The 12,242-nt window shown below is 46.3% G+C and overlaps 1 protein-coding gene across 1 annotated transcript in view; it reads left to right on the forward strand.

Annotated features, from left to right (window-relative positions):
- Positions 1 to 11,806, forward strand: part of acvr2ba (activin A receptor type 2Ba) — a 137,305-nt gene extending 125,499 nt beyond the window's left edge. The window contains exons 9-11 of the mRNA XM_069917414.1: positions 4,235 to 4,373; positions 7,374 to 7,504; positions 11,158 to 11,806. Of these exons, the coding sequence (XP_069773515.1) occupies positions 4,235 to 4,373; positions 7,374 to 7,504; positions 11,158 to 11,352 (465 nt within the window). The 3' untranslated portion in view covers positions 11,353 to 11,806. The remainder of the gene's footprint in view (positions 1 to 4,234; positions 4,374 to 7,373; positions 7,505 to 11,157) is intronic.
- Positions 11,807 to 12,242: the final 436 nt, after the last annotated feature.

The raw sequence follows: 12,242 nt of genomic DNA on the forward strand, positions 1-12,242 counted from the left end.
GTGTATATTGCAGGTGTATTGTCTGTATGAGAGTCCTGTCTAGTTGTGTGTCTGCATGATCTGCTCCGAGGACCGGAGAACGCTGTTTTGTCGGGTTGTACTTGTACAATCGGATGATAATAAACTTGAAACCATTTGCGGCCGTTCAGATGGTGGTAACGGGCAGTACATTTCTGGACTGTGCATCCTCTGGTGCAGTGTTGAGCCTTGTCACCTGTTGCTCGGTCCTGGACAGGTTCCTGGGTCAGCAGGTTTGATGGATAAGGAGATATTGAGTTGGCTAAGAGTGTAGTCTCTGGAGTTAGGGACAATGAGGTTATCTCATGGAATGTTTAAAAATTCTTACAGAGCTGAGCAAGGAGAATGTTTTCTCTGGCTGAGGAGTCCAGAGCCAAAGAACATCGAATATGGCCCTTCGGCCCACAATGTTGTGTTGGCCTAGATATACCTCTTTTTTTAAAAAAAAGCTAAACCCTCCCTATCTCATAACCCTCTATTTTTCTTCCATCCATGTGCCAGTCTAAGAGTCTCTCAAATGTCCCTATTGTTCTAACCTCCACCACCATCCCTAGCAATGCTCTCTAGGCACCCACAACTTTCTGTGTAAATAAACTAACCGCTAATGTGTCACCTAAACTGTCATCCCTTCACTTTGTACAGATGTCCTCTGGTGTTTGCTATTCTTGCCTTGGGAAAATGGTTCTGACTGTCTACCTTCTCTCTCATAATCTTGTAGACCTCTATTAAGTAAGTCCTTCTTCGCTCCAAAAAGAAAAGTCCCAGCTCTGCTAACCTTGTCTCATATATAACTTACTTTCCAATCCTGGTGAATCTCCTCAGCACCCAGATCTTTCCTGTAATTAGATGACCAGAACTGAATATAATATTCTAAGCATTGTCTCACCAGAGATTTATAGAGCCGCAACATCACCTCATGACTCCTGAACTCAATCCCCCGACTAATGAAGCCCAGCGTCCCAGATAATTCTTAATTATCCTAATAACCTGCACGGCATCCTTGGGAGATGTATGGATTTGGACCTCAAGGCCCCTCTGTACTTCCACACTGATAAATATCCGACCACTAACCACGTACTCTGCCTTCACGTTTGACCTTCCAAAGTGCATCATTTCACATTTATCCTGAATGTATTCCCATCTGCCAATTTTCCACCCAACTCTGCATCTTGTATGTATCCTGTTGTAACCGACAGCAGCTTTCAACACTGTCCACAACTCTTCCAACCTTCGTGCCATCTGTAAATTACTGAGCCATCCCTCTACTTCTTCATCCAGGTAATTCATAAAAATCACAAAGAATGGATCCCTGAGGAACTCCACTGATCACTGACCTCCAGGCAGAGTACTTTCCATCCATTACCATTCTGCTTTCTTCAGCCAAGGATCCCATGCCTCAGGAGTTTCTGAATGAGTCTCTCGTGGTGGTCCTTGTCAGAATCCATAATGCACCACATTTACTACCCAACCTTCATCAATTTCTTTTGTTACCGCCCAAAAACTTCAATTAGGCTCGTTAGCCAGGGGTCCCGATCTCAAGCCATTTAGGGTTGGGTGAGGAGAGTGCTATTTACCCCAGGGGTCTGTAGAGACTCGACCATTGTGTTCATCCAGAATGGGGATGAGTGGATCCTTGGAAATTGAGGGGTGATGAGATACTTTCACTTCCCTGGAAAGAAGATCAGTAATGTCTTTGACAAATGGTGGAGCAGGTTAGATGATCTACCCCTGCTGCTGGTTCCTGTATTTTTATTAATCTTCGGGTTTGGTTCCTTTAGACTTTGAGACCGGTTAAAATTAATGTTCTACTGAGTCGTGGATTGGTCTGTTAATGTTGTGTCCATTCACTTTAGGTTCTTGGTCTGGTTTGCCTCATCCTTGTTTAAATATTTTGCACATTGTTATTCCTGACAACCCTAACCCAATAGATCTCATCCAGTGGGCCACAGCATGTCTCCGTGTGGGTCTTTAAGAATATTTTAAAGACATGTTTCTTTCAGAACTGCCTTTGATTTGAACCTATTGCTCAGTCATTACCACTAGTGGGCCATGGCATGTTTGGCCGGAAGCCAGGTGGGCCTTAAACCGAAAAAGGTTGAGAACCACTGCCCTATCCCCAACGTATTGTCTGAAGCAAAAGGACCTTGGGTGTTCTTCATGCAGTATGCTCCTGTCTGACCTGTGACTCACCTCTATATAACAACTTCCACCACATCCCGCAATACATTCCATTGGTCAATATATATCTGGTTATATACGGTTAAAGATGTGATGGGTTTTGATGGGAAAACTGGCCCTATTGCATTTAGTTCTGGGTGCCTCCTTGAAGGAAGGATGCAGGTGCTTTTGAGGTGCAGAATAAGTTTTGACTGGACTGGAGAACACGTCATGAGAAGCCAGGCTGACAGAGCTAGGGCTTTTCCCTTTGGAGCGACAAAGTGTGAGAGGTGATTTCATAGAGGTACAGTAAAACCCCTTGGTATCAGCACCTATGGGATTGGTAGATGGTGGATAAGTGAGTTGCTTGAGACGGCATGTTGCGTGATTGGCGAGCTGACAGTGAGGCGCGCCAATTTTCAGTTTCCTTTTGTTTTAAACCTATCCATTTTCTATTATTTTTAAAATTTCTTTGCCGGTTGCTTGAGGCTGCTGGTTGCTTGAATTCCGGATAACAGGGGTTTTACTGTAAATAAGATTAAGGGACAGCCAGCACCTTTTCCCCAGGGCAACAATAGCAAATGCCAGAAGACAACTGGATAAGGTGAGTGGAGGTAAGTTAAAGGGTAATATCAGAGGTAAGGTTTTTCACCCAGTGGTGGGGGCTTGGAATACATTGCCCAGGGTGGTGGAGGCTGGTACAATAAGATAGTCCAAAGACTTTTCGATGGACACATGGAAGTAGGAAAAATAGAGAGTTACGGGTGTGAGGTAGGGAAGGGTTAGATTGTTGAAATTCCCATAGATCAACGCAACATCATGGGCCAATGGGACTGTACTGCGCTTTAACATTCTATCAAAGATCGGATCTGATGAGGGGTGAAGGGAAAAAGACCGAGAAGAATATGTGGGAACATTGTTACTTGGAGGGTGGTTGGGGTCTGTAACTCACTGCTGCCTGCGAGGTTGGTGGAATCGGAACTTGCAAAATTTCTGTGGACTGACATTCTCAATCCCATGACTGTAAACTGCCTCAGACAGAACATTACAGCACAGAAACGGATCCCTTCGGCCCTTCTAGTCTGCGCCAAACCGTTTTTTTTGTGTCTAGTCCCACTGACCTACACCCAGTTCATAACCCTCCATTCCTCACCCATCCATGAACCTGTCCAAATTCTTCTTGTGTAAAAATTGAACCCACATTCATCACTTCAGCTGGTAGCTCGCTCCACACTCCCAACACTGTGAAGAAGTTCCCCATCATGTTCCTATTAAACTTTACCACTTTCCTTCTTAGCCCAGGTCCTCTGGTTTGTATCTCACCTACCCTCAGTGGAAAAAGCCTATCTACATTTACTCTGTCTGTCCCCCTCATAATTTTAAATACCTCTATCAAATCTCCCCTCATTCTTCTATGCTCCAGGGAATAAAGTCCTAACCTGTTTATCCTTTCTCTGTAACTCAGTTCCAGAAGTTCTGGCAACATCCTTGTAAATCTTCTCTCCACTCCCTTTATTCATGATTGATATTTTCCTGTAATTTGGTGACCAAAACTGAACACAATATTCCAAATTTGGCCTTACCATTGTCTTGTACAACTTTAACATAACATCCCAACTCATGTACTCAGTTCTTTGATTTATGAAGCCCAATATGCCAAAAGCTCTCTTTACAACCCTGTCCGCCTGTGACACCACTTTCAGGGAATTATGTATCTGTATTCCCAGATCCCTCTGTTCTACCGCACTCCTCAGTGCCCTACCATTTACCATGTACGCCCTTTCTTGGTTTGTCTTTCCAAAATGTAACACCTCACATTTGTCTGCATTAAATTCCATCTGCCATTTTTTAGCCCATTTTCCCAACTGGTCCAGATCCCTCTGCAAGCTTTGAAAACCACCTTCGCTGTCCACAACGCCTCCAATCTTAGTGTCACCTGCAAACTTGCTGATCCAATTTACCACATTATCATCCAGATCATTGATATAGACCACAAACAACAATGTGGATACAAGTCTTGCACGTAAAATTGTTAATTGGGAACCTTCTCTCTTGCTAGGTTGGAACACGGAGATATATGGCCCCTGAAGTCCTGGAGGGAGCAATTAATTTCCAGCGAGACGCCTTTCTCAGGATAGACATGTACGCCATGGGACTGGTGCTCTGGGAAATGATCATGAGGTGTACGGCAGCTGACGGCAAGTATCCGTTTTAACTGTTTTATTACGTGGCAAACCGATCGATGAGGTAGCCACAAACTAGCCTCGTCTCGGTCAACTTCATCTTGACTCAGGAAGCAGCCAACGTATTAAAGGATGCATCCCACCCAGGTCACACTCTTCCCTCCCCACTCTCCCCTCCATCAGGCAGAAGATGCACAAGTTTGGAAGTGCACACCTCCAGATTTCAAGGACAATTTCTTTCCTGCTGTTATCAGGTTCTTGAACAGACCTCATTAGTAAAAGATGATGCTTTGCACAGTTTAATTGTACTTTTCCCTTCCACGTTACACCCTGTGCTTTTGTCTTACATGACATCAAGGGTTCCTTTTATTGCCACGTATTAATACATGAAAAAAGTAATACATGTGGTATACTTCAGCTTTTGTCTACCACACGGCCAACAGAGTCACTGTGAGAATCGCCCCACACCCATCACAAATGGAGAAAGAGAAGCAAAAGAGAGACTCTCAGAGATGCCAAGTGTCAATGGATTCATCCCCAGTGCTCCCGCAGCCTCTGCAGCCGCACAATTCACTCCACCGGCAACCTGAGCTCCAGATCCGAACCTCCGACGTGATCAGGAAACCTTCACTACCTGAGTCTGTTCTTACCCTCAACACCCTCTCGAATCATAGTTCCGGCACCTGGTTCCCATGAGCCGTTCTCCAGGAGCCCGCGTGGGTCCCCTTACCACAAGTCGCACGCCGCCGGTGTGGGTCCCTCAGCCACTGAGCCCCTCACTGGTCCACTGCTGGGGTCACCTTCCCTGAAGGATTGTCTCTTCTGTTTCTCCTTCTGAACGGCGGGTGCTCTTTCCGTTTCTGGTGCCCTGCACCGGTCCCCTGGAGTCTGCGGCCACAAGCGCCGTCGTCTTGGGCACAGACCTGCGGTTGCAGGATTTCAGTTTTCATGCATGTTAGATTCCAGCATGTGAGAATTTTGCACATTTCAATGCAATCAACTCCCTCTTCTAAACTAGAGAAATAAATACTTCTGGGGGAGAATCAAAGGGCACGTACGGGCTGATGTGCCTTGGTGTTGACTCCAGGGTTTCCACTGCTTCCCATGGAACCTCAGACAGGATCTCACCACAAAACCAGACCTATGGGGCCCCTCTGGGAACTTGTGAATCCCATAGTCAATTAGGATCCCAACTGGGCTGTCGATCTGGCTCGTAAAGTTCCACCACGCCCTTTGAACCCCAATCCGAATCACAATTTATCGTCACCAAAATGTCACAAAATTCATTGTTTTGTGGCAGCATTCACCTTACCAAATACATAGTGAAAATAGTGCACAGAATGCATTATTCATTCAGGAATCTGATGGTGGAGGGAAAGAAGCTGTCCTTGTGGCGCTGGGTGCTCGCCTTCAGGCTCCTGTACCTCCTTCCGATGGTAGCAGAGTGACGAGGGCACAGCCTGGGTGGTAGGGGTCCTTGAGGATAGAGGCTGCTTTCTCAGGACGCCTCCTGGTGTCGGTATCCTCGATGGAGTGAAGACCGGTGCCCCCTGATGTCGCAAGCCCCGCTAACAGAACAGGAAGGAAGGCTCTCTCCTGGAGCTGGCACTGAGAACGAGGCAGCTCAGGTTCGAGCCCCAGGGGTTGCTGTAGTGAATGCTCTGGATCAGGGCATAGCTGAAAGGACTGACAATGCCTGTCCCTGCTTCAAGGGAGAGTGAAGGGTGGCAGCTGGAGCAGCCCGTTAGTACAGCTGGGAGCTTGAGGATCCCATTCCCATTCCATTGACAGTTAGGCTTAACTGGAATTTGTGGATAGGTCTGCTATCCACGGCTTTCTATGAAAGGACCCTCACCGTCCCTTTTCTCACTGCTGCCATCAGGAAGGAGGTACAGGTGCCTGAAGATGCACACCCAATGGAACAGAAACCACTTCTTCCCCTCTGCCATCACATTTCTGACTGGACCATGAACCACAGTCACCACCTGACTTTTTTCCTGTTCTTTTGCACTAATTATTTAGTTTTAAATATTGTATTTGTGGAACTGTAATTTATAGCAATTTTGCGCCTGTGATTTTGCCGCAGTAAACCTGATTCTGAAATTCTTCATCTTTCTCCTTTAAAGTCATTTTCCCAATGACTTTAAATCCACGATCGACAGCAAAATCTCTGTTATCCCAAATTGAAGTAACCAGCAAAAAAAATTGCAGAAAACAAATAAGTAAAGTTTAGTTCACCGATCATGCAACACACGGTCTTAAGCAACCGGACGCTTGATACCACGGGTTTTTACTGTACAGCTCTGATACGCTCTATGAAATTGGGCATTATGCGATGTGGACATTGTGCGACCACCAATATTATATAGCAAAGCTATACGGGATACTGTAGTATTTGTAAGTAGGCATCTGTGTGGGGACCAACAGGGCTGTGGTGAGAGAGAGAGAGCGCGGGGCAGTGGGATCAGTGTGGGGATCAACACAAGGCTGTGGGGGGGAGAGCGGGCAGTGTGGGAACCGACAGGGCCGTGGGGAGAGAGCGGGGCAGTGGGATCAGTGTGGGTGCCGACATGGAGCCGTGGGGCTAGAATGGGGCCGTTCAATCAGTGTGGGGGCTGACGTGGCTGTGGGATGAGAACGGGGTAGTTGGATCAGTTTGGGAATACTGTATACAATTTCTTATGGCTAGCTATCGCTTTTTCTAAACTGCTGCGGACTTGTTTGCAGTAGCTGAATAATTATGGGACCAGGGACACATATATATGGTTGGACTTTGCCCAAACGGATGTTAAGCAATGCGTTCCTGTATTTGTCTCAGGGTGAAGTGTCACTAGTTACATTGAATTCACATTTCTGACAAAAGTCGTCCGCCTGGAACATTATCGCGCGTTGTCCCTCCGCAGATGCCTCTTGTCCTGCTGAGTATCTCCAACATCTTCTGGATTTCTATCACTTGGCGTTGGTTTAAGCTGCACCAGTACTAATCTCCTTCCCCTTGCTTCCCGGCCTGCGCAGGGCCCATTGACGAGTACACGTTGCCGTTTGAGGAAGAGATCGGCCAGCACCCGACACTGGAGGATCTGCAAGATGTGGTCGTCCACAAGAAGCTGAGGCCCGTGCTGAAAGAATGCTGGTACAAGCATCCGGTGAGCCGCTCCCACTTCTCATTGTATGACCTAAGTAGAATGATGCAATGGGGAAAGGGTTAGCCGCGGCACAGATTTTCTTAAAAGAACAGGTAAGGGTGGTAGCGGGTAGTACTGCTGCATCGCCCTCTCCAGGGACCTGTGTGCAACCCTGACCTCGAGTAGTGTCTCGTGGAGATTGCATGCTCTCCTTGTGTCTGCATGAGTTTCTACTAAGTTTGGGAACACAGTAAAAACACCATGCTGGAGAAACTCAGCAGGTCAAACTGTGGTCCTTTAGAGACCAAAGATGCATGATCATGTGTTGGGTTTGAGCCCTTCAGCAAGGTATGAGAAAAATATAGGTATTTGCCCAAACAAAGTGGAGGGGGGAGGGGCAGGGGGACAACATTGGGAGTCAAAGAGCCTGTACTGAAATAGGAGCAGGAGTCGGCCATCCGGCCCATCGAGCCTGCTCCACCATTCAATGAGATCATGGCTGACCTGATCATTGATTCTACTCCACCTGCCTGCCTTCTCCCCATATCCCCAAATTCCTTTTTTGATGTAAAAATCGAACTGAAATATTTTGGCCAAATTCTTTGGCTCTGGGCTCCTCAGCGTGCAGAAACATTCTCCTTGTTCACCTTTGTGGGAAATTGTAAACTTTCCATTGAGAAAGCTTCTCAATCTCCCGAACTCTGGAGACCACACTCTTAGCCGAATCAGTATCTCCTTATCCAACAAGCCTGCTGTCCCAGGATTAAGACCTGAACCTCTGCAGCCACCATGATTGAAGTAAAAAAATGCTGGAGAAACTCAGCAGGTCCTTGATGTAGCAAAGGTAAAGATACATAACCGACGTTTCGGGCTTGAGCCCTTCGTCAAGATAGATCAAGGAGTAACTTTGCATCATAAAGTACAACTGTTTGACCTGCTGAGTTTCTCCAGTATCATGTTTTTGCTTCAACCACGCTGTCTGCAGACTTTCATGTTTTACTTACACTTCAGCTTTGAGCCAACTTACTCCACAATAATTTAGTCCTTCCTTACTCCACACCTGTTTTTTTGCCTAAGAATCTTTTAAATATCCCTATTGTACCAGCCTCCAGCACCACCTCCGACAATGGATTCCAGGCACCGACAAATTTCTGTGTTTACTTAAAAAACCCTACCTCTGACCTTTTTCCACCTAAACTTTCTTCCACCCATTTAAAGCACAAGGTGCAAGAGCAGAAATAAGCTATTTGGCCCAACGAGTCTGCCCCACCATTCCATCATGAGCTGATCCATTTCCCCACTCAGCCCAACCGCCCGTCCTTCTCCCCAAAGCCTTTGATGCCCCAGCAAATTGGGAACCTATCGATCTCTGTCTTAAATACACACAATGTCCTGGCTGCCACAACTGCCCATGGCCACAATTTCCACAGAATTTCCTCCCTCTGGCGAAGAAAATTCCTCTGTTTTAAACAGGCGCCCTTGAACCCTGAAGTTGTGCCCTCTTGTCCTAGACTTTCTCACCATGGGAAACGACCTTTCTACATCTACTCTGTCCATGCCTTTCGACATTCAAAACGTTTCAGTGAGATCCTGCCCCCCCCCCCCCCATTCATTCCAACAAGTACAGGCCAAGAGCTGTCAAACGTTGCCAATATGGTAACCCTTTCATTCCCAGAGTCACCCTTCTGGTATTTATTTGCTTTTTTTTGTGGCCTGGGGAAAAGGTGCTAGCTATCTGAGCCCCTCATAATCTTCTCTTTCAATCTTCTTTATTAGGAAATACGATACAAGCATATATTAATATAAAACTTCAAACAGTATAAACTCGGTTCCCCTCCTCTGTAATGGGTGTAAATGAAAAAAAATCATATGTATTGTACAATGCCCCCCCCTCCCCCCCCAATTAACCTACTCTAATTAAAAAAAACCTCATCTGAGCAGCTTATCCTGGGGGTTACATATATTTTGTAGCTTTTAATTCATATTGTAAACCAAAAAACAAAGGTAAAACCAAAAAACAAAGGTAAAACAGTGAGTACATCTAATCGCATTAAAAACATTTACATCAAATGAAAATAAGACATAAAAGGTCACCACGTCTCTTCAAATTTCACCAATGAATCAAATACATGGATATCTAATTTTTTTCTAAACTTAGACAAGACATAATATGAGAAAACCACTGAAACACTGTTGGAGGTCTAGACCCTTTCCATTTGAGTAAGATGGCTCTTCTAGCCATTAATGTCGAAGGCCACAACCCGTTGTGCAGGGACAGAAAAGCTCCCTATTATATGGGTCAATAACTCTGAAAAGAGCAGTTAATAGATTGGCTCATAGCTCCACCTGGAGTATAGTTGAAAAGAATTTAATAATTTCTTTCTAATTGTTTACTTGGGTATGATCAAGACCAAAGCATATGTGTCAATGTAGCAATTTCAGGGTTAATATTAGAAAAGATACAAGTCAGCTTATCTTTGGACACATGAACACGATGCACCACTTTGAATTGGATTAATGAATGACTGCCACATAGAGAAGAGGTATTTACCAGTTAAATCCCCTCACGTAAAGTCACCTCTCATCCTTCGTTGCTCCAAAGAGAAAAGCCCTAGCTCTGTGAACTTTAACCTGGGGCTGCAATAGTGGCTAGTTCAGTGGTTCTCAACCTTTGTCTTTCCACTCACATCCCACTTTAAGTATTCCCTAGGCCATCAGTGCTCTGTGATTAGTAAAGGATTGGTTAAGGTGGGATGTGAGTGGGAAGGGAAGGTTGAGAATCACTGCTCTAGACCCAATTATTACTGAAATATTTCACTTGAGAAAAATTGTCTTTGGCCCATTTCCTTTGGAGTTCTGAAACCGTGCACAAAACGAGTCAATGAGGGACGATTAAAACAGTGGTTTTCAAACTTTTTCTTTCCACCCACGTCCCTTACTAATCACTGAGCACCGATGACAGAGCGATACTTAAAGTGATGTGAATGGAAAGAAAAAAATTGAGAACCACTGGGTTAGCACAATGAGTGGCCTGGTTGGAATCCGGCGCTGTCTGAAAGGAGTTTGTACGTTCTCCCCGTCTCTGCGTGGATTTCCTCCAGGTGGTCAGTTTTCCTCCCACCCATTAAAATTGTACAGGGTTTGTAGGTTAATTGGGTGGCATGGGCTTCAGTGACGGGAATTAGCTTCTACCGTGCTGTAAATAATATTTATTTTAATTAAAATATTTAACCATGTATGCCATCCTTCAAGTTCAACTTTCCAAAGTGCATCAGTTCACACTTATCAGGATTTAACACCTTCTGCCACTTCATGCTGCCTTGATCTCAGAGACCCAGTGCCTCTTCTGCTTTTCCATCTCCTATTGTTGGGGTGCCGGGCAATCCCTCTGGCTACTTTTAGTTTACAGCAGACAAAAGTACATCATGTGTATTGGAATGCATTACAGTAAAATCCCTGGTATCCAGGATTGGTAGATGCCGGATAAGTGAATTTTCCAGTTGCTTGAGATTGGATGTTGGGTGAATGGAGAAGTGTGCCAATTTTAAACGTCTGTATTTTTTTTCCATGGATTTTTTTTTGCTGGTTGCTTGAATTCCGGATAACAGGGATTTTACTGTATTAGGCGACAATAAAAGGAACCTTTGATCTACTCGCTTGTTCCCCACCCTCAGGGCCTGGCGCTGTTCTGTGAGACCATCGAGGAGTGCTGGGACCACGATGCGGAGGCACGCCTGTCGGCCGGCTGCGTGGTGGAGCGCATTGCGCAGACGCGTCGGCTGGTCCACGTCACCACGTCCGACTGCCTGCTGAGCCGCGTGTCCACCCTCACCAACGTTGACCTTCCGCCCAAGGAGTCCAGCATCTGAGAGGCCACCGGCAGAAGGCCACGTCAACGCACCACACAGCTGCTAACCTAACCCGACCTGGCCTCTGGTCGCTCTCATCGGATCCGGAGCTACTTACCAGCGTGCACACACACACACACACACACACACACACACACACACACACGCACACACGCACACACGCACACAGGCACACGCGAGCACGCACACACAAACACAAATAAGCGACTCTACTGTAACCGAACGGACATCTCGATCCAAAAGCATTCAGGTACCGACCAGTGATTGCAGCAAAAAAACTACCCCCCACAAGGTGCAGGTACCTCAGCCTCCAGCCCATTTCAGCCGTGTGAGTGTTTTTTTCTTTCTCCACTCATTTCTAGCTTTTCTGTCTCCTCGACAGCATGTTTGTGACTTTGAAAGAAGAGAAAATATTGGTACCGCCGGCAAAAAAAAACAGGAAAAAAAAATGCTGCACCCGATGGGGGGGGGGGGGGGGAAGGGAATCAACCTTTTTGACTGTTACGTGCGATTTACCTTCCTCGAAGGGTGGGGGAATCTGCGCACTTTGGACGGCGAATGCTGTCAATATGGGGGGGGGGAGCCAAGGTGAAGGCGGCTGCTGGTGTTGGAAGGGGGGGCGCGCGCTCTGGGGAGGGAAGGGGGCGTGCATGTGTGATGGTGGGTGGACAGGGAAGGCAGAGGCGAGGACTTGGGGGAAGCCATGCATGTGCAGTAGTTCTGACAGTAATTCTCAGGTAACCAGCAAATTTTGGGGTGGGGGGGTGGATGGGCCGTTTTTTTTTCTGGGTGCATTATTCCAACGAGCGCGCGGGGAAGGATGGGGAAGAAAGTGAGTTTATTTTGTCTTAAAAAAGAGGTGCATATTTTATGGCTGCATATTTACACAC

Source organism: Narcine bancroftii, chromosome 1 (assembly GCF_036971445.1).
Source record: "Narcine bancroftii isolate sNarBan1 chromosome 1, sNarBan1.hap1, whole genome shotgun sequence".
NCBI lineage: Eukaryota > Metazoa > Chordata > Chondrichthyes > Torpediniformes > Narcinidae > Narcine > Narcine bancroftii.